Source organism: Lissotriton helveticus, chromosome 5_1 (assembly GCF_964261635.1).
Source record: "Lissotriton helveticus chromosome 5_1, aLisHel1.1, whole genome shotgun sequence".
Classification (NCBI taxonomy): Eukaryota; Metazoa; Chordata; class Amphibia; order Caudata; family Salamandridae; genus Lissotriton; species Lissotriton helveticus.
In genome coordinates, this window is record NC_136065.1 from 1826606291 (window position 1) to 1826629288 (window position 22998).

At 50.2% G+C, this 22998-nt stretch overlaps 1 protein-coding gene across 2 annotated transcripts in view; it reads right to left on the bottom strand.

Annotated features, from left to right (window-relative positions):
• G6PC3 (glucose-6-phosphatase catalytic subunit 3) overlaps positions 1-10872 on the bottom strand; it is a 72709-nt gene extending 61837 nt beyond the window's left edge. The window contains exon 1 of one of the 2 annotated variants that reach the window (XM_078645228.1): positions 10777-10872. Coding sequence is in view for 1 of the 2 variants with exons in the window: in XM_078645229.1 (XP_078501355.1) it covers positions 10777-10799 (23 nt within the window). In the remaining variant the exon portion in view is untranslated. The remainder of the gene's footprint in view (positions 1-10776) is intronic. The other variant, XM_078645229.1, reaches the window with a different exon arrangement.
• Positions 10873-22998: the final 12126 nt, after the last annotated feature.

Here is a 22998-nt window from a genome sequence, read left to right on the forward strand (position 1 = left end):
AAGGGACAACTGCCTTGATCGCCAACGAAATAAACATGACATTGCCACTCCTTCTGTTAGCATGAATTCTAGAACTGCCGAAAGGGACTCTGGTCCAACTGCCGGTTGTAAGAAACTTTTTCTGATGCTGCTTCCGGATTGACCCGGCCCCGCCCAAAATGGCGCCGGTATCAATAGGAACTTACGAACACCTCGTGGTGTCCCTTTTTACTATACAAACTTAATGTTCTGCGACATATATGACCCTTTGTACACTTGACAAGAAGAAAGGGGAGCTCACTCAACGAACAATGTAAAAGAATCCCGTTGAAAATGATGATTACAAATGTACAATGTATTATATTTTTTATATATATAGCTGATGTATAACCTCGCTTATGACGCACGCACACGGTATGCATATAGGAAATCTGATTGCAACTAGTCTGACTATGCTTCTAAATTATGAAATAAACGCCCCCGAGCCCCCGGCCAACTGATAGACGTTTTTAGTTTGCTACAAGTGAATTGATAACCCTTTCTAACGTTTTTATTGCTGCAAAACGACACCCCCCACTGTACGCACTTTAGCCATTGCCGTGTCCGGCCAAATACGACTGCACCCTCATAAATCCACGTGCTATGATTTTGCAAAAATAAAGGCCTTCGAAATAATGAACGGGTATTGCATGCTTTATTTGAAATATGGGATGGGCGGGAGAGTTCTTTTCTGTGCACCCTACTCTGCTCTCTCTTTAAGGTTATTAGAAGATGGTTGCCCAGCCCTGGAGGACGGATCGGATCTACGACACGATACTCTGCCTTCAAGGTACGCGACTGACTCATGGAACTCTCGCAGGGAGGAAGACCTCGGCTTCCAAGGATGGGTAAAACGAACGGTATAAATGAGGGAATGTAAAAGAAGGGTAAAATAAAACGATGTAAATGTTATAAAGTACGACGTTCAAAGGTATTAGGGAACAGAGCTGACCCGAGAACCGAAGAACCCTAGAATGTCACAGCGTTGAAGGAGATTTAAGGACCCCGATAGTGAGATACATCTACTAACTAGATACCTCGCACTAGGCACCTCTGGTTCCCTTTTTACGCTTCCCCGCACACGACCTATAAGGACATACTGCCCACCCCCGACTCCAGAAACCATATCCCCGGGGATATCTACCCCGAGGAGGAAAGACGAGTATGAGGTAAGTAAAGGACTCTCGAATCCATGTATTTGATATGCGCGAATGTTGTCCCCCTCCCTTCCCCTCTTTTCCCTCCCTCTGCAGGTTACATCAGAGATTACAGCCGAGGTGTGGCGAAGATCTGAAGCATTGCCATGTCTGATACACGAAGCAGACTAGCGCTGCAAGGTGGCGCCTAAGCACGCCTACAAACTACTCACGTAGCAAACGACCCGTAAAATTAGTATGATCTGATGAAAAGTGATCACCCTTAAACAAGGCTGCACGAATGAACCCATGTCACGTATGATTCGAGACTATGAGAGAATGTGTGTGTGTGACTGAAGCGTTGACTCAACTGGTCGAAGAACCAAGAATGCAAGAAAGTGCGACACAATGGTACCTCCCTTTCTTTTCCTTTTTCTCAAAGCATGTCCCCTCTACCCTGTCTAATGCTCGCCCGCCTCAAACTGCATGCTTTCAAGATTCTAACACAGACCCGTAAATGTCCTTTGCTGTGTAATGCACTAAATAGCCTCTCTTAAACACACCGCCACTCTCCATGTAGCACGTGTAATATTTAGCCTGCTGTTGCGCACTCTCTCTCTCTCTCTCTCTCTCTCTCTCTCTCTCTCTCTCTCTCCCTCTCTCTCCCTCTCTCTCCCTCTCTCTCCCTCTCTCTCCCTCTCTCTCCCTCTCTCTCCCTCTCTCTCCCTCTCTCTCCCTCTCTCTCTCTCTCTCTCCTTCACGCTCCTACTCAGCCGAGCAATCAGCTCCGAAATTGGCAGACTGCCACCCCTAGCGCACCACCCGATTGGCTCCAAATACCGCCAGTATTTGTACAAAACTTGTCTTTAATAAAATCACCCTAACGCTGTGTCATCACCTCTCCTTTCCGAAAAATATTTCGATGAAACCGAGATTTGGCCATAAAGGAAAGGACAGGTAAGACGACTGAGGTTCCCTAATCTGACCCGTCATAAGGGAACTACGTCAGCGGCTCCCCTGATGGAATAGAGTGCCCCAGATAGCGCGACCTTCCCCGTCCCGAATTGTCACGATACCCAAACCATAAAGGTAATCGAAACCTCCCCATCTTCTCAGGACGCACCCAGTATTGCGTTCAGTTGCCCCCCCGATAAGAGTTTTTTAACTATCCTTCATCCCCCGATTGTAAAAGGTGGGTCGACTCGCGACTAACACAGGCCAGCTGTGGTTCCTAGAAATAACTTTTTATATAGGCAAATTTCAGAGTTTGTAATTCGAGAAATGCCACTGAATGCTCACCAACTGAACTATGGCCTTCGGCCGATAGTACCCTTATAACCCAAAGTAAGATGATGCCCCCCCCATCACAGTTTTCTATGTCCCTAGTTGTCTTCCCATGAGACCCCTGTCTTTTCTAATTTAGTAATCAGGCCATGAGAGGCTGCATAGGAACCAGAATGATGTTTTACAAAGTTAAAGTTTAGACCGAAGCGAAGAAAATCATTACAATGGACCTTGTCGAAAGTGAAAATGTTTAGTTAAAGGGCGGGATGTATTGGTAATATGAAAATGTTTAGCCTATGTTCGTCCCACAGCAAGATGCCTATTAGTACCATGCTGATAGCTCACACCACCCTTTTTGTAAATATAGACCCCTAGAGAACGGTTTAGCATTGTCAGGCTTGTATTACAGAGGTGGGTCCCCATCAGATGAACTGTCGTAATTATATTAAACAGTTGTGAAGGAAAGTCGTAGTAAATCCAGCAGGCTCACCATCGATCACTTATATGTCAGTTGTGAACCCTAAATATAACGGACGTCTCTATTCTCATTTACCTGGAGCTGGGAGAGAAATAGACTTATGTGATTACTTTCCTCTACCAATTCTCTAAAGACTGTCTTTTCAAACTCCTTCAAGGGTACGGCTGTCGGAGGAAAGAAGGACCGGATGTGGGAGCACGTGGCCTGACTACAGACTATGGAACGTCTGCGACATGGGCCAAGGCGAGACCGCGACTGAACGGAGCTGCAGGACGAGGCACTATCTCCGACAAAATGAGAGGAAAGGGCTAACCCGATGCCCCTGCTCAATGTTCGAATGTGTGCTGAGAAGTCCCCGCTCTTTAGACCCGGTCATGAGCCCGCCTACCAGAAATCTCTCGTTCCCCTAGTTTGTTCCCGATCTGGCCTTGCTCCATCCCCCTTTTTCTCCGACCTACCCGATGGACTATTTGTACCTTCTTCTTCCACCTGAACTTTTGACGATTGATTCCAAAGGACACAGGGCGAAAAAAAAAAAGGACCCTTTCTTGACCAGAAACGAGAGGAAAGGTCGTGCCCTGCAACACGGAACTTAGAATAGAGCTGGACTCATAGCTCCACCGCCGGTGCTCCACAGTGCCAACAGAAGACGAAAATTGCTGAAACCTTACTAAACTTCGAACATTCCTTCACTATCATTTCTGCTACGTCTCGTTTCTCTCCCAGCCAACATTGTATTAATTATGTAACAATCCATCAGTCCACCTTATGAAATGTACTCACTGCTCGCACTTCGAATCATTTTTGTATTGCATTACTATGACTTTCCTGCTAAACAAGTTTATCAAAGTTTATCAATAGGTCCGCCTCCTAAAACTAGAGATCTTAAATGTTTACGACTCCTTCGCCTAGGGTTCCTACTGCTTTTTCTTATGCCAACCATAATAGAACTGAGTAGAAAATGAACCAGCAAGATGTCTTGAATATGTTAAAGGGAGGACTGTGGAAAATTAGTACGGTTTGGTGAACATTATCTGCGCCATCTTGCCTTTTTCCCTGATGCCACACTTTTGTCGTGCGCGCCCGCCATTTTAGGTGCCTCGATCAGGACCATCCCTTTTTGCATGCCACTGGCCCCCGACTTAGCCCTTCGCCCTCACCAAGCCTGCACGCTGACCAACCCCCCCGCTCGCACCTGCCTTGAATCATAAACCCCTCTTCAGCGCGGCTCTGCCTCAGAACCTCATCCTGCACCCAGCACGACACCTCCCTTCTTCCCTTTCCTGGTTCCCGGCCCTTTGATGCAAACCCCTTTTTCCCCGTGTGCCCGTTTGTCTTCCTCGTTCCCAGGCCGACACCCAGCTCTGCCGATACTATTCCTTGCCCCTCCCCGTACAATAGAAAGCTTCCCTCATCAAAGGACACCCCCGAGTTGATCAAAACCCCCACCCCATGAGATCCGACTGAACCCCGCATTCCATGAATTGGCGGAATATCCAGCTGCGCGATAGTCATCACCTGTTGTGACCAGGGTGGGGACTTCTACTGTAAATGTGTGTGGGAATGGGCCCGAAGGGGGGATTCCGGGAATGTCTTTCCGTACATCAAAGCATTGCCATGAGTATGTAAACTGTAATAAAACCGCAAAAGGCTGTATATAAGGGGCCAGGCCTCAGAAATAAGTTAGAGCACCTCAGAACGATACCTGCTGTCTGTTTTGCTGTGTTCTCCTCCGGAGAGAATAAAAACCTTGTTTCCTGCTTTCCAGTCTCCAGTGCCTGCCTCTTCATTGATTAATAATTCGTGGGTCACAGAGGCAATACCGCCGGGCAAATATCGATTGTCCCCGACCCAGGTTTTACAGTGCTCTTGCGCTGGAGGGCTGGGGGATAATTTATTAAGAGAAAGGGGCCTCGCTGTTTTCAGATGCTCCTGCGCTGGAGGGATGGGAATAATTTGGTAATAGAAAGGGGCCTGGGAGTTTTTCAGGTGCTCAGCTTGTAGGACATTGTCACCTTGGCCCTGTGTCCTTCCCAAGAACAATATCCTCCCACTTACATTGTGTGTTTCATGAAAGGGCACGCACGCGAATGTGGGCCACGCCCACGAATGTGGGCCACGCCCGTGAATGGGGGGCCACTTTTTTCTTCAGTGCCCGGGCCAAATTGTGATCCCAATCCGACCCTGGCCACACAGACACCTGAAGGACACAACCGCGCACAGGAGATGGAGGTCAACTGCCTGCCTTTTCCCATGGACCTTGGCTCAGTAAGCACTCCAAAGTCTGTCACAAGATCGGCTCAGGTTTCGAGTTCTTCCTATCCGCATCACTTCGGCGAACACAAGCCCTGCATCGTCTCAGCTAGAGCTGGACACAAAAGAAATCCAAAGCACGACAATTTCAAGGGCCGCAGTCATGGGAGCACAGCACAGTGTGGACCACCTACCCCCATCATAAAATGCCTTTTGGGGAATTGGGGGGGAGAGGGGGGGACGGCCGGTACAGTGCTCTTGCCGTGGGGCTGGAATCCTGATTAGTCCTTAAAAACATGAAGCGCGATGTTAATAAAACAAAAGTAAGTTTGTTTACATGAAACACATGGTTCTGTTTAGAAAATGTAAATGCCCTCCTAACCATGAAGCGCGGCGCCCAGGAAGCGGGCACCAGGCAGATGCAGGAGCCAAGGCAAACCAAACAAGTAAGAATAGGAGGTAGCTGCAACCCGAGGAGAGGGAGCGAGAGTTTGCATACAGCTGGTCAACATTTTTTTTTAAGTTCCTGAGCCTTAAGTAAAATAGGACAAGTGGAAGAAGACAAGTCCTGGAGGCAATCCATGGGAGTCAAAACTTGTGAAACGAGCATTGGCGTAGCCAATAGGTCTCGCCTTTGGCACCTTATAACCATCACCCCTTCCTAACCCAAAGTTTCCTGATCGAGACATATTTATGAAAGATAACATTTATTCAGATCATTTAACAAAACCAGGCGCCACCTGGGTCCAATTAAACTTCTTACCCCCTTGTTTCCTGTTACCTATAGCCATGTTGGACATTCAGAGGCCAGGAGCCAAAGAATCTAGTGTAATCCCGGCTGCACAATTTAAATAGTCTTACAGAACAACTTTTTACAGATCCGTCTCTAAAGGTCAGGGTGCATGATGTCACTCGTGCTGGCTGGTCCTGATTTTTAAGCCCATCACTTTGCATTCTGCTACTTGTAGTTTCTCCCCTCATATTTCAAGTCTCCAAGTACCGGAATACAAAAAACATAAGTGGCTGAGCAGCCATCCCGACTATTTCAACTGGACATTACACACAACACTCCTATCCTGACTGAAGCATTACAATAGCTGCCGTCCCCCGGATCCGAAGATGGAAAGAGCCAAAGGTGCACATGACCCACGCGGCGCAGGACAAAGGAGTCCAGAAAGGGGGCTCTGCTCCCCGTATTCACCACAGCCTAATGGGGACATGTTGCACTTTAAAAGCTTGAAGCTTTAACACCGAGGGTCCAAGCTGCTTCCTCAGACAACAAGCACCTCCTGCAAACTACCTTCCCCAAAAGTTCCTACCACTTTCTACACCTGCAGCACCTACCTGGATCGGGCTCCTCGGCTCTCGCGGGCTGGTTGGCATCCAGCCCGCCTCCTGCTCTTCAGGATACCTGCTGGACTGTCCACGCCCTGCTCATGCTGGTAGCGACAAGGGGCAACTTGCTCTTTATCCTCCTGGGCACCAGTGCCCGCTGGTCAGTGACAGAGGGCAGTCTGCTGCTCACTTCGGCTCCCTACTAGAGATAGCACAGCCAGCTCTCCCCAGATCCCCGGCAGTATGGAGCTCAGTCCCGATGCCTGTACTCTTGGCACAGAGCACAGCCAGCTTTCAGAGCCCTGTATCCCTCTGCACATCGCTCCTACCTCATTAGAAAAGGGTGCGCCAGGAAGCGGGAGGGCAGATAGGGAGCTGCCTAGCTGCAGGAATGAGCGTGAGGTGACCGCAGAGCTGAGACGCCTATCAGTAGCTGAGCGGTATTGCAGCCACCGCCCTGGAATAACGGTGGCAGAGACACAAGGAGAGAGCGCACTGCCGGCGCTTCCAGTCAAATCCCTGCATTACTTCATTTATTTAAGGAGAAATGTACATAGGATATCAGCGCACTGGTAGCAGCGACCAGCATGCACCATAATGTCTCCGGCTGGAAACCTATTTATGCATTTAATTATTTAAGGGACAGTGCAATGCAGGAAATGGAGCAAACATACTCCAAGGACCAGGGCTAGAATTGGAAAAACAAGCACTGAAAGACAAGCGCGGCCCCGAAAGTTAAAGAGTACTCTTGTATACAGCGCGATTGCCTTACGGGAGCAAGCAGCAGCAGGCGCAATAATTACAAACAGATGGCGCTGCTGCTCGCTCCCGCAAGCCAAACCCTCTCCATGCACGAGTACTCATTGGAAACAGTGCAAAACATGCACGAGTTTCCAAGAAAGTACAGAGCGATTCCAAGAGGTCCCTCCTAAGCAGCACTTGTGCGCTGCGTAGGCAAATCCTAAAAAGGTGGGACAAGCAGGAACCATTATCCAATTGGAAGCAACGTTTTTTAAAGGACACTGACAAAAGCCAATCAGAAACTGGAGGCTGAATACAGCATATAGCGAGAAAGCGCATTTGCTGCCTAGGCTCGACCTAAAAATACTAATTCAATTCCACCAAATTTAGGTTGGGTTCAGCAGGCACTGGAAGGAATTCCATTGCAGAAGTTAAAATAGATATTGCTGTTCTTTGTCTTGGACTTCCTATGAGATATGAGCCCATATTACAGAAAAATAAAAGCAGAAAATGTATAACCAATAGTAACTACTGTTTTTTTTAGGCTTTCCCGTTGCTGGATTACAAATGACGAGTTACATCAGAAGTCAAGCAGAAGCAGGACGTTAAATTAACCTTACCAGAATTCTGAGCAGTGGTGAAGCAAAAAGAAGAGCTCAGACAAGATTGCATGGATGTGCGAGTCAGCAACCGGTCAGAGCTATAAATATGGCGTGCCCAGATGAGCGGATGTCAGCAGCAGATCACAAACATTAAATGGTAACAACACTGAGGGCAAGATTGAAAAAATCTAAAGTTCACTCACAAAGAAATTATCCCCAAGAAAGTAAGGGGCCCATTAGGATGGCGGGTGGTTCGCATCCACCGGGCCGGCGGTACCTACCGCCGTCCCGGCGGGGGCGAACCGCCCGCCATCCACACCAGAAAGACCCTCCGCCATATTAGTATGGCTGGGGCGTCCGCAGCGGACGGAAAGACCGTCCACCGCTTTTCTGCCAGTCAACTTGTCAACCGGGCGGAAAACATGTTTAATATGATGGCGGTGTCTGCAAGATACCGCCATCCATATTAGGATGTTGGCGGAGATCAGCCTTTCCATGGCCATGCGGTCTTTGCTTCTGTGGGCCCGTTGCGGGCCCCCAGGGTGTTGGGGGGTGCACATGGGGGGGGGGGGATCTATGGTACCCGTCACATTGTGCATGCATTTCTGACATTGCGGCAGGGGCTGCTGACAGCACCTATGGCGGGTGGTCCCTTTAGCCGTTGCGGTGGTGGGCGGGTTTTGTCCACCCGCCATCGTAACAGAGCCCTAAAATTGCATGATGTGCGGAAATGCACAAAAGGAGCAGGTTGTGAAAACGTGCGGGGCTAGCACTAAGAACTGTAACAAGGCAGTCTAGAACTGCTCTTGCCTGAGACAACCTAGATGTGGATTCAATGGGCTATTAGGGCTAACTCGTTGCTAAAAACTGCAGTGAAGATGCTGGATTCAATGGTGAAGTAAAGAGTTCCTTAGCCCGTTCGCTGCGGGTGTCGGCCAACGGCCGTTGCGAGCACTACCTCAGTAGTGCTGCGCACGTTCGTTGGCCGACGCGGCCCCGCCCCTTTATTAGAACGTTCCGCACTGGCGCGGAACGTTCAAACCAGTTAAGGCATTAGTTGCCAAAACAGCCCTGATGAACGGCAGCTCCACCTCCATCCTCCACACAGCTTCCAACCATCTCCTGAACTCCCAAACATTTCTAGAATTCCCAGTACACAATACAAATAAATGACACCCCTGAGAAGTTCTGAATAAGGCATAAAAATACGGAGTTATAATTCACAATGGGCATCTTTTGATATGGATTAAGAGTATATTGCAGGATAGATGATGTTTTATAGTTTGAGGAGACATTTTGTAATATGGATAAAGAGTGTTTTGAAAAAGGAATGAACAGTGTTTTGGCATGCATATAGGCTAATTTAAAGCCAGAACTGAAATCATTGTGTGACATGAATTGTTTCCTTCAAACATAAATGAAGAGGTTTTGATGCATTTGAGTGATAACAATTAGGATGTTTCCCAATATACATTTAATTTATGAATAAGGGTCTTCGGGTATACAAGTGCACACACATTACTACATGTGGGGTTGTGGTATGAAACTTTGGCATGCATAATGAAAGCTCATAGACATGAACCTTGATGGCTTTAAACTCTCACGAAATGCCATGCTAGAAGCTGTCTTTCCTAAAGAAAGTTAAACTGTTTCTTCCAAAAAGACTTCAGAACTACTGTTCAAGCACTAATACTCTTGGATGTCAGTAATGCCCTACTCAGTGGACTCCCAAACTCTACAGTGGTATCCCTTATGGGCATCCTATATACCTCAACACAACTCCTTCAAGGACCGAAGAGCTATGATCACCTCACCCCCATCCTAACTGACCTCCATTGACTTCAATTTTCGACCCACACCATCTTCACACCAGCTGCATCATTTACAAAGTGATCATGACCAATACCACACTTCTCTTGAAAACAAGCTCATCTGTTGTGGCTCTCGCCACAACTGCAGCCAGAACATCTAGAGAGGTGTGGCTCAATGGTTAGAGCAGCAGACCCTGATGCAGTAGTCTGGCGGGACCAGGGTTCAATTCCCACCTCAGCGGGTCTCGGGCTCAATTTCCTTGGACCTGATAATTCTCGCCTCGGTGCCTATTCTAATCATGAGTCCCACTCTGCACCTCTGGGCAATAGCTTGCTTAATCTCTACAACGGCCCCAACAAAAGCTGAGGATGCAGGACTTCACCCTGGGGGTGCCCAGGAGTGGGCTCCTCACAGGGAAAGGCCAGGAAGGGTTCCTCGGTGGTATTCGTACAAGCGCCGAGATGCCTACGGGTAGTCGTGTGCTATACAAGTGCGTAATCATTTCATTTAATCTCAGTCTGAAGATTAAGAAATATAAAAAAATGTTTTTTAAAAACACAAGACATATGCACCCGAGATCTGGAACAACATCCCTATATCCATCAGGACCGCACCAACACTGCTCCAATTTAGGAGCGAGCGACCTCTTTAAAGAACAATACATCATAATGCATTAACTATCCACAACCAGGCATATTCCATTGACTGTATCAGTGTCTCTGAACAAGTACAGCACTCAACTGCCTTTTGGCAAGATTTGTGCTATAGAAATACCATATGCATACACACAATGAAACCCGATCTTAAGTATGCAGTTACGTGCATTTGGAGTAATAAACTAATTATAATTACGGATATATAAAGAAGGAAATTTCGAGTTCTGTATAAAAACATCAGGAGTACTCAATGCGTGTCCTGTTAGAAAATAATATAAATGAGTATTGTTTTCGATTTAAGGTTATACATGAACGACTCTTAGGTTATATAACAAAGAACAGTGGGGATAATTGTGGGGTTTTTCTAGTATAAACGAAGGACACCTTGAGCTACAAACCAAGAAATAGAATACACTAGTGTGCATTCCGAATTAGGCGGGTACTTCCCGCACAGGTCTTACCTCCCGCAACAAAAGAAGCTCATACACACGCGATTGCTTCTGCTGTTTTCCTCTATTTAACAACTTAAATAAAGTTGTGTCGGCAGTGTGAGCCAATCACAGACAGTCTGTGTTAATTGATAAAATATTGGACGGCTGGCTGCTCGTGTCGTGGCAGTACTGACACGAACACCCTGTGATTGGATATAAGATAATGACCCGCCCCGGAAATAGCCTCTTCCTTGAGGACACCGCCCTGGAAATGATCGCCCAGCTGCATGTGGACCGGTGCTCGGGGTCGGAAAGCTACTGTTTGGTTGTTGGATGTTTTAGATTAAACAGAAGTCACAGTTTACCAGGAGTGTGTAGGTCTTCAGCCTGGTGCGCTCTTTCGGTCTGCTTATTGTTCCAGTTTTTAGTTTCCTGCTGGGGTCTAACGCTGGCTGTAGCCCCTGGAGGCCAGGCAGGGGCCCCCAACCATTCAAGGGGCTTATTCAGCAGAAGGCCAGTTAAAATGGAACAACTCTTGGGGAGAGATGAATACATAATCTGCAAAGCAGCCCCTTCATTGTGTGTTACGCCAGTGGTGTGCTGTTCGAGACATGAATGTTTAGGGGGAGATGCGAGGCAGGGATCTGCAGGAGCCAGGATGACAGTAAGGAGAGACTACACTATTATGCGTGTGCTATGAGAGACATAGTCGACATTGGATGAGAACCTGCTGAAATTATTATTATTTTTTAAAAGAAAAGCATTGGCAAAACCAATGGATCTCACTAGATATTGCCTATGCGAGAGCTATTGGCTTTGCCGATGAGCTTTATGTTGTACAGCAGCGTGGCTGATGTTCTGCGTTGCTAAATGTTATTGATGTAGAGTGGAGGGCTGGGGTGTAGAGGGTCGTGGAGTAGAGTGCCATAGAGTGGAGTGGCATAGAATAGAGTGTTGTAGAATAGAGTGGCATGCAGTGGAATGGAGTAGCGCAGAAGGAAGTAAAGTAGCACAGAGGGAGTGGTATAGAGTGGAGTCAAATGTTGTGGAGTGACGTAGAATGTTGTATAGTGGCATAGAATGGAGTGGCAATGAGTGTTGCAGAGTGGAAGGGCGTAGAGTGGCGGAGAGTGTTGTAGAGTTAAGTGGCATAGAGTAGAGTGGGGTAGTGAGTAATGTAGAGTTGCATGGTGGAGTAGAGTATTGTAGACTGGAGTAAAGTAGCACAGAGGAAATTGTGTGGAGTGAAGAGGAGTAGGGTGGAGTGGCTGTACCGTAGGTGGAATTCAAGTAAATAGAAGCTGAAGCAGGAAGTTTATTTTCTTTAAAGCTTATTCCATAAAATACAGGAGTGCGTCCTCGTCGAGAGTCTTCCAGTGTGCAAGTGCCTGGCAGTAGCATTTAGAACACACCTGGCGAGCACACAGTTACGAGCCATAAATGAAAGAGAAACATGTTGATTGTATGCTTAACCATGTGTGACAAAACATAACAATTCCAGAAAACCTTAAAGAAACGAAAGTTAAGAAATAACGGAAGGACTGCTAAGATGACGTCCCAACATTACATCTTCTCCCATTTTTTAAATAAATAACAATTTATTAAAGATAGAAATCCCTATACTTCATGGGTACAGAACAATTACATGATCCCTTGTGTTAAGTTTATCGATTTTAACACTTGGATACTGTATCAATCATTACAGTGACATAGAATGGAATCATGGAGTAGAGTGGGATTGTGGAGTGTCCTAGAGTGCAGTGGTGTAGAGTGGAGTAGAGTGTTGCAGTGTAGAGTGGAGTGTCGTAGAGTAGAGCATGGAAGAGTAGAGTAGATTGACAAAATGTCATAGAGAGGAGGGGTGTGGAGTGGAGGATAATAGAGTAGAGAGGCATAAAGTATAGTAAAGTGGCATTGAGTGGACTAAACTCTCATGGAGTGGTATAGATAGAGTGGAGGGGCGTAGAGTGGAGTAAAGTGTCATAGAGGGGAGCGCTGTGGAGTGGAGTACAGTATCGAAGAGTGAATTAAAGCGGCGTGGGGTGTCATAGAGTGAAATGGCATCGAGTAAAGTGTTCTAGAGTGGAGAGGGTGTCACAGAGTGGAGTACAGTGTTGTAGAGTAGAGTGGAGTGTCAAAGAGTAACGTAAAGTGGCGTAGAGGGACATGGAGTAAATTGCTGTGGAGTAGAGGGTCATAGATTGGAGTAAATGTTAATGTTAGTAAGGCTTATATAGCGCACAGCTGCCCCAGCAACGGGGCGTCCCGGCGCTGTAGCTAAGAAGTGAGAAGAGACACACAGACCTACAGATCATAAAAGCTAGCAGAAATGTCTAATTAGGCAGGAGGAAAAAGGAAGGTTTTAACAGCTTTCCTGAATGCAAGTAAACAGTCCATGCCCCGGATCTGTTCTGGCAGAGAGTTCCATAGCCTCGCAGCCAAGAAGCGAAAGGAGCGGCCTCCCGCACGACTGCGCTTAACCCGCGGGACCGTGACCAGCTGCTGCCCTGCTGACCACAGCCTACACGTAGGAACATATACCGTAAGCAAGTTGCACTACAGGTTGGGACTATCAAATTTCAGGATCTTAAAAGATAGGCACAAGGCCTTGAACTGAATCCGTCTTTCAATAGGAAGCCAATGCAGCCTCCGAATGATGTTGGCAGCTGAGCAGAATCGCGGGAGGCCTACCAAGACTCGGGCAGCAGCATTTTGAACACGCTGCAGCCGACAGATCTCAGCCTTGTTTGCCCCCAGTAAAAGAGAACCGGCATAACCAAGGCGAGAAAGGATGGTGGCCTGTATGACTAGCTGACGTGTAGTAGGGTCAAAAAATTTCAAGAGGCCTCCTGCAGGATCAGGTGGGGAAAGATCATGTGGAGACTGTCCTGTCTAATTATATCGACCTGAACTGGTCCGCCGGGGATTTGCCCTACTCAACCAAATGGGAGGCCCTGAAAGCTGTGGTGCGTGGTGCCTGTATGGGCCTCACTTATGGAGTCCGGAAGCATTTGCTCTGTGAGTTGCGGGACGCGGAGGATAGACTCCGGCGCTGTCAGTCTCTCCCGGATCCCGTTGCCTCGGACCGGGAGGCGGAGGGGGAGGCTCAGGAGTCCGTCCATGACATTCTTACCCGTCTGGACAAGTACACTTTGGGTCAATATCGGCAGCGTCTCCACCGTGAGGGGGACAAGTCCGGCCGGCTATTGGCCTGGATATTTCGACATGAATTCGCACTGGAGCGGATAGTTGCCCTGAGGGCTCCCGCTGGTGAAGTGGTACACTCGGAGTCTGCTATCCTTGAGGTCCTTCGATCTCACCTACAAACGGTGTATACGGCAGACCCCACGGTTACGGAGGCCTCCTATCGGCCTTACCTCCAGGGAATGACTCTTCAGGCCCTCTCAGGGGAGGCGGCGGAAGAGTTGGACGGGGCATTAACCCTCCGGGAAATCAGGGTGGCATTGGCTGCCCTTCCACGAGCTAAGGCGCCGGGCGGAGACGGCTTCCCGCCTGAATTCTACCACTCGCTTGGAGATGCCCTGAGCCCCCTCTTATTGCAGGTTTATAATGAGGCCCTGGAGTGTGGCGTACTTCCGCCTACTATGAATCAGGGAGAGGTCTGCATGATCTTGAAACCTGGGGGAGATGGTTGCGACCCCGCGGCGTACCGGCCCATCACTTTGATCAATGCAGACGTCAAGATCCTCACCAGACTGTTGACCACCCGGCTGGCCCCCCACATGGCGCACTTGGTGCATCAGGACCAGTGCGGGTTTCTCCCTGGTCGTAACACTGCCATGAATTTGCGGCGTCTGAATCATGTCCTTCACGAGGTTCGAGGCAGTGAGGAACCCCATGTCCTGGTGTCAATCGATCTGGCTAAGGCCTTTGACACGGTCAGCTGGGGTTATCTGTTGGAGGTGCTACAGATGGCAGGTCTGGGGCCAGTATTTTGCGCTTGGATCCGGATCCTCTATGGGGCACCCCGGGCTAGGGTTCGGCTTGGATCAGCCCGATCTGAGGAGTGGTCTTTGGAGAGGGGCACTCGGCAGGGTTGCCCCCTGTCGCCGCTCCTGTTCGCCTTGGCGTTGGAGTCCTTGGCGGTCTCCATTTAGGTAGAGATGGAGCAGTGGAGCATTAGGGTGGGGGATGCCGTGCATGTGATCTCCCTATATGCGGATGACGCTCTGTTCTACTTGACCTCCCCGAGAGAATCGCTCCCCGTTCTACTGCGGTTGCTAGACCGCTTTGGTGCGGCCTCTGGGTTGCGCATTAACCTTGGGAAATCCCTGATTTTTCCCCTAGCGGGCTGTGACGTGGACCCGCGAATGAGCCCCCCGTGCCTAGGGCTGCGATGGGAGTTGGAGGCCTTCCGATATCTGGGCATTCAGGTGGCCTCGTCTGATGAGCAACTGCTGGCTCGCAACGCGGAGCGGGTGATCCACTCTGCACCAGTCCGTGTCCTTCTGGAATACGCTCCCCCTTTCTCTTATGGGGCGGTTGGCGGTTTCTAAAATGGTGATGTCGCCCAGGATATTATATGTCCTGCAAAATGCGCTGTCCCACTCCCCCCACGGATATTTCGCACGCTCAACTCGCTGCTCACATCCTTACTTTGGGCGGGCGGCCGTAGTAGGGTTGCCCTGCACACTGTGGTCCGGAGCTGGGAGGAGGGGGGCCTTGAGGCCCCGAGGTTTGACCTCTATTACTATGCAGCACAGCTCCTATCAGCCGCGAGGTGGTTCGCGGGCACAGATAACTGGGAGCTGCAGCTCCTGACGGGCAGAGCGGACAAAACGGCTTTACAGGTGGCTCTGATGCAGGCATGCGGGCGGACCAGGCCTTGCCCTATGTGGTGCGCCATGCGGCGGGGATCTGGCAACGATTTGTCGAACGGATCTTGCGGCGGGCTCCCTTTCATAGGGAACTGCCGGTGTGGATCCTGGCCCCGGTGAGGCTGATGGAGGAGAATATGTCCTTCCGGGAGTGGCGGGACGGCGGGTGTGAGACTCTGGTGGACCTCTACCCTGATGACTCTGTGTCCTTTAAGCGCGCCGAGGCCGCCTTTGATCTAAGCTTAGGACAATACTTGCATTATAGGGGACTGCAGGAGGTGGTGAGGGCGACTTGGCCCCAGTTCCTGGAGGCCCCTCCGGTGACCCACACCCTCGACATCTTTCTCTCCTGCGGCAGAGGGAGGCGCCTGATCACCTTACTGTACTCAGCCATGAGACGGGAATCGGCCCCGCCGTTCGCGCCGTCCTGGGCGGCCTGGGAGGCAGATCTAGGGATGGTTCTGGAGCCGGGACAGCGCAAACGTATTGGGCTCCTGACCCGGAAGGTGTCGTGCAATGCACGGTTTAAATTGATCCACTTTAATTTTCTACATCGCACCTACATGACCCCGGTCTCCCTGAGCTGCATTTCTGCGGATCGACGAGACAACTGCCCCAGGTGTGGGGCGGAGAGAGCTGGATTTTTCCACTTGGCCTGGGAATGCCCGCTGGTTGGTAGCTTCTGGAAGGCGGTGGTGGAGCATATTAGCCGAGTTACAGGACTCCGGTTTACCCTGAGTCCGATTCACTGTCTCTTGGCCTTGGTGCCCAAGCCCAAAAGGAGGAACTTGTCCTACAAGTTGTTACAGTTGCTCCTGGTGCTGGCAAGGAGGCGCGTGGCTATTACTTGGCTGGGGCAGCGGTCCCCCGAGTTATCCCTGTGGCTTAGAGATTTTAGGGAATGGTCCCTGGCTGAGGAGACGCACATGCAGCGCACGCGCCGCGACGAGAGGCTTCAGGACGACCTACTAGCTTGGAGGATGATGTGCGCTGAGGGGCTGTCTGGGGACGACTTGGATGCAACCAGTGCCGAATTGTTCACCCCTGAGGAGTCTGAGTCCGAGGAGGTTGAGACGGGAGGCGGAGGGGAGGGGCCAGGTTCGGAGCAGTGTCCTGATGGGCGCGCACTAATGTTCCGTACTATGTCGATATATGATTTGTCTGGATTCCCGAAGAATTGCTCACCATTGTGATGTCTGCATCCTACTGGGCCGCGAGGAGATGACCTGGCTACTGCACGTCCTCTGTTAACGATGCCACATAGGGGGGATTGTTTTATTGTTATGTTGATTGTGTTTACATTGAAAAAATTACCTGTGGAGACAGATGGGTGACGGGATCCACGAAAGGCCTGGGTGGGGGCATAAATGGAAAACAGCGGATACTAGCGATACATGTGCAATCTATGCAGTTGGTTACGTTTCCTTTTGTGGCAAAGTTCGACTTTACGCCGCCCGGCCTCCGGGTTGTGGGCCATGTGGCTGTGTATTATCCTGTATGATACTCCTGGTTATTTTTTATTTTTACAGTGCCTATGAGTAGATTGCCTGATTATGTCTTTTATGCTGCCCGCAATAAACATATTTTTCAAAAAAAAAAAAAATTTCAAGAGGGGTTTAAGTCCCCGCAGCAGGCCAAAACATGTACCCGCAGTTTTCCTGGTGTGATCTCGAAAACTGAGGGATGAGTCCATCCACACCCCAAGATTTTTTTTATTTTTTTTAATTTTTTTTATAAACCTTTATTAGTACAGAAAGGATATACAAAGCAGGGCCTACAACCGATCCGGCCGGCCACGATACGATAAAGCAGTCAAAGAGTCCAAATGAAAAGTTACAGAATCAGACGTAAAGAGGTGCGTTCAATACAATCGTAAAAAGGGGGGGGAGATACAAGGATCTAGACGGCCAGCAATCAGGAGCAAAATAAGGTTAATTTTATATTATAGCAATAAGGCGTATGACAGGCTCAGCGACAACAAAGAAGTATCCGGATTCCCAAAACAGATCATTAGCAACAAAAGGATAAAGGGCAGCAATGCAGAAGTGTCAGCACTGTAGACATCAGTATAAAAACAGATGTGATGAACACAAATCAATATGCAAATAGTAACAACTTTGCATTCCCACCACCCAATAGCACATTGGATACAGAACAGGGGGGCCGGAATAGCGACATCAACAAAACTAGCCCGTCATACTAACCTCGGGAGAGAAGGAAGAGGGGAGGAGGGGAGAGGGGAGAGGAAGAGGAGAGGGAAGGAAAACACAGACTAAAAGAGAAGAATGCCGCGCTGAAACAGGCGCCCCGTAGTGAGGAACATATAAAAGAACAGGAATAGTAGCAGCGAGGAGGGCATGGGAGTCGCAATGGAAAGCGACAGAACTATAAAAGAAGAGCAGCGATGGTACAGACCCCACCCTAATCATACCACGGAAGGCTAGGACAGACGCGGCACTCCCATAAAGATACACAAAAGGGCCATAGAACTGAAAAAAATAAAACATCAAAGAAGACCCAACCCATCCATCCCACCCAGCACCCCTGCAGAAGGCTACGGCCTACCCTCCAAACAGCGCGCCTGTCGCCCTAAACCAGAACCCGAAATGCAGTAGAGACAAGAGAGAAAAGGAAGAAAAAGACAAAAAGAAGATATGAAAACAAGGTAGTAAATAGGAGGGAGGAGCATGATGTCAGAATAAATACGGTCGGCCACAGCCCTCCGCCCAACCATACAATCATAATACGTGTGCACCAGAACGACACGAACTCGAGCGCCACAGAACTTATAGAGAGGTCTCCCATAGCACTATGTATATGAGCCACTTCGTCACAAATCCGTTTACCAATAATCCAACAGGAGCCGTGCATCTCACCCCAATCCCTTCTTCACCGCAATTACCACCCTCCAAATAACAGTGTGAAGTGAGCAATACGATGCGAGGCAAGCACACAAATGAAAAAAATTACAAGAAAGATGCAGGTCGGAGAGGTCAATCAATAAGCAAGTGAACAAAAGGTCAAATAAACAGTTCAAATGTCTCAGCAACAGCAACAGGAGCAATAAAAGACAAGAGTTCAGTCCCGCAGATCGAAAAGGCTGGGTGTGCTAGCAAAATAAAAACAAGACCTCATCAAGGCAGAAACAAGCATCAGTCCGCCATTTTTCTCAGGCACCCGGGGATGATCGGGTCTCCGCACGACATCCAAGTCCCCAATTTCCAGACATCGAAGATCAGGAGGTTCCAAAGCCGTCGGTCCGTAAATCCGTCGATGGACAGTAGCAGCATCCTTCGGAGCTACCGAGGGGGGCGAGACAATGGCATCACCAAGGCAAGAGGGGACCATGAAGAAGCGTCCACCCAAGATGGCGGCGGATCGCAACGAGTCTCCAGGAGCACCGGGGGCCAAGGTCGCGTGCAAAGATCGCAAAGCATCAAGAACGTCGCCAATCGTAGGCTCCCGCCCACATGACCATGCTCCCGTGCAATCCAGCAACCGGAGACCGCCATCAAGAGGAAATTCACATCTCAGGTCATCGGCAGCCATTTTGTAGAATCAGCCCCCTCACTTCTCTCCGCCACTCCCGGAGCAGTCCACAAATGTAGGACTTTACAGATGTCCGGGGGGTCCCAGTAACGGCCGCTTCGGTGCAGAAAGGAGAGCCGCCCGAGGCGGAGGGTCGCCTATACGAGAGCTGGCGCTCCTCAAAGGTAGAGCCCGAGCGCGAGGGTCCAGGGTCGATGGACGGAGCAGCGGCGGGGGGACCCCTTCACACGGTCAGTCCACGGAGCACCGCGCCCCGTACCAGCCTCACCGCCGCCAAGGCAGGCCCGGTTCAGGGTCACCGGGAAGTTCTCACAGTGGCTCTCTCCAGTGGTGCAGTCTCTCGGCCGGGGCCGACGGTTACCACAACGCCGGGCCGGATACAATAGGCGATGCCCCGGTCCCAGCTCCACAAAGGCCCCGATTCCCTCTGGGGGCACAGCTCCGGAACCACTGCAAGCCGGAGCCTCCAGGTCAAACGGTAAGTGAGAGCGAAATGTTGCGTTTCTATTTCTTTGAAAATATGTCGTTTCTGGGCAGGATATGCAGCAGGATATATGAGTCAGGCCGGAGGGCTGACGGAGCCGAGCTATAAGCCACACCCCAAGATTTTTGACCAACGTCTTGGGTGTAGGGGGTAAACCCAGAACAGTGGGCCACCCCTGCGGACTCCATAGGTTGGTATTCTTCCCTACCAACAAAACCTCGGTCTTGTTGGCATTTAGTTGTAGACGATTGGAAGCCATCCATTGAGCCACAGCCGCCATCCCATCTCTAAACCTGGAGGCATTAGGGGAGGTTCCTTCGGCCAGAGTAACAACCAGCTGCGTGTCGTCGGCATATGAGACCATCACCAGGTCCCATTGCCTGGCGACTGCTGCCAAAGGTTGGACATATAGATTGAATAGTGCCGGGCTCAAAGCTGAGCCCTGAGGAACCCCCTGATCAATAGAATGGACCTGAGAGAGAAACGGAGGTGCGGATACTCTGAATGATCTTTCGGACAGAAAGGATCTGAACCATTTTAGGGCAGACCCCGTCACCCCTGCCTTCTCCAACCGTTGTAGCAAGATATCATGCGAAACCGTATCAAAGGCTGCACTAAGGTCTAACAGAATGAGTGCAGCACTTTGACCGGTGTCAAGAATATACCGCAGATGTTCAGTAGTGGCCAGGAGGGCGGTCTCCGTACTATGCCCCGATCGAAACCCATTTTGGGAGCTGTCCAAGATATGATTGGAACTTACAAATTGGGTAAGCACGTTGTTAACGTGTGCCTCTGCCACCTTAGCCACCCAAGGGAGCAGGGAGATAGGCCTGAAGTTTTCCGGTTTGGCCGGGTCCAATGTGGGTTTCTTGAGATTGGGAGAAACCCAAGCCTGTTTCCAGAGTGCAGGTACAGTGCCGGTGGAAAAGGAGGTATTAATGATGTGGCAGAGTGGGTCCTGAAAAATGGAGAAAGATTCTCTGAACTGTGAAGGCCTCAAGGGGTCAGCAGGGGAGCCTGATTTAATTACCCCACTCACACGAGTGAGCTCCTCCGGAGACATAAAGAGTAATAGCTGACAGCACCTGCTGAGGTCTAAGGTCAGGGGGCGTAGAAGTAGGATGAGCATTTTACAAAAAAAAAAAAAAATTTACAAAAAGAAGTAGGATGAGAAGGGACAGGAGGAAAGGATAGATAAATGGCACAGACTTTTTCTACAAAGTAAGATGACAAATCATCGCATTGTTGTGCCGTAGATATGACAGATTCAATGGTCTTATGAGATCTAAGATCTTTGAGAATCTTAAAGATACATTTAGCTGGGTTAGAGCTAAGCTTGATTTCACTAGCATATTATGCAGCACGAGCTTGACAGATGGCTTTATGATACTGCTTGATGGTGGCCAGATAGCCTAGTTTTTCATTGGGGTCATAGTCCCTTCTCCATTTCCGTTCAGCTTTCTTACACGTTTTCTTTAAAGCAATCAAGGAGTCGTCGTACCACGGACTAGAAACAGAGGAGCGACCCTTAAACCATTTTGCAGGAATCAAAGAGTCTAGGCCAAGGGTACTCATAGTACGGCCCGCGGGCCTCCAGCGGCCCGGCAAGCCTTCCTTGGCGGCCCGCGGACCTTGCAGACATGTACCAGTTTAAAAAGAAAAAATGCTTTCAACAGTGTCAGTAAACACCACCAGCTGATGCAGCCTGGACTCTGAGAGGCTCTGCTCTAGGGGCCCTCGGAGATTTCAGCCATATAGTGGAGCTGCAGGGGCCTCAGAAGAGGTGAAACTGAACAAAGCCTCATTAACAATTTAATGGTCTTTTAAAGACCTGTCAAGTGCTCCGGTGTGGCTGTGTGCGCACCAGGCAAGCTGTCTCATCCCGGGCTGCCACACAGGGACGGGGGAGGGCGGGTGACAATTGTTGGACAATTACAGTGACCAGGACTCAAAGATAAACCCCGTGACTGATTGAACCGATGAACTTGGGCTTGTGCTCGCCTGAGTAGCATTTGTTTTATCGACACTGAAGGGGTGAAAGTCTGAATCAGCCCAGCCTTATTAGGAATCTCTGCCCTCCGGATTACACCTGATCTCTGCTGCAGCGGTCCAGCTGGCTCTCGTGCACCATCTACATTAGGGTGTCATTAATAATGTGCTGCAGATTTTGAGAAGGCTAGGGAAGGTGGTTCGATGTGTGCAGCAAAGAGCTCTTGCTTTTCGTGATATTTCTAATAGACTTATTACACCTCACCTAGACAGAGATAGGGAGACGGAGATGGAGAGAGAGGGAGAGAGTCAGGAGAGGGCGAGGGAGGGAGGGTCAGGGGAGGGCGAGGGAGGGAGAGGGCGAGGGAGGGAGGGACAGACAGAGGGAGGGAGAGTCAGGGGAGGGCGAGGGAGTGAGAGAGAGGGAGAGTCAGGGAAGTGAGAGAGAGGGAGAGTCAGGGAAGGGAGAGAGAGGGAGAGCCAGGGCAGGGTGAGGGAGGAAGACAGTCAGGGGAGGGCGAGGGAGGGAGAGACAGAGGGAGGGAGGGAGAGGGGAGGGCGAGGGAGGGAGAAACAGAGGGAGGGAGGGGGAGGGCGAGGGAGGGAGAGAGTCAGGGGAGGGTGAATGAGAGGGAGAGAGTCAAGGGAGGGAGAGAGTCAGGGGAGGGAGAGAGAGTCAGGGGAGGGGAAGGGAGGGAGAGAGAGTCAGGGGAGGGGAAGGGAGGGAGGGAGAGGGAGAGCCAGTGGAGGGCGAGGGATGGAGAAAGTCAGGGGAGAGAGAGAAAGGGAGAGTCAGGGAAGGGAGACAGAGGGACAGTCAGGGGAGGGGGAGGGAGAGAGACAGTCAAGGGAGGGAGACTGAGGGAGGGAGAGAGAGGGAGCCAGAGGGTGAGAAGGAGGGAGAGAGAGATGAAGACAGAGAGAGAGGGAGAAAGAGAGAGAAAGGGGGGGAGACAGAGGGAGAAAGGGAGGGAGACAGAGAGGGAGGTAGAGGGAGAGAGACAGAGAGAGGGAGGAAGGGAGACAGATGGAGAGAGAGGGAGGGAGATGGAGAGAGGGAGGGAGACAGAGAGAGGGAGGGAGAGAGAGAGAGAGGGAGGGAGACAGAGGGAGGAAGAGAGAGGGAGGGAGAGAGGGAGGGAGGGAGCCGGAGGGAGGAAGACAGATGGAGGGAGGGAGAGGGAAGGAGGGAGACAGATGGAGGGAGGGAGAGGGAAGGAGGGAGGGAGAGAAAGAGAGGGAGGGATGGAGACAGAGGGAGGGAGAGAAGGAGGGAGATGGAGAGAGGGAGGGAGGGAGACGGAGAGAGGGAGGGAGACCGAGAGGGAGACAGAGAGCGAGAGGGAGGGAGAGAGAGAGGGAGGAAGAGGGAGGGAGAGAGAGAGAGAGAGA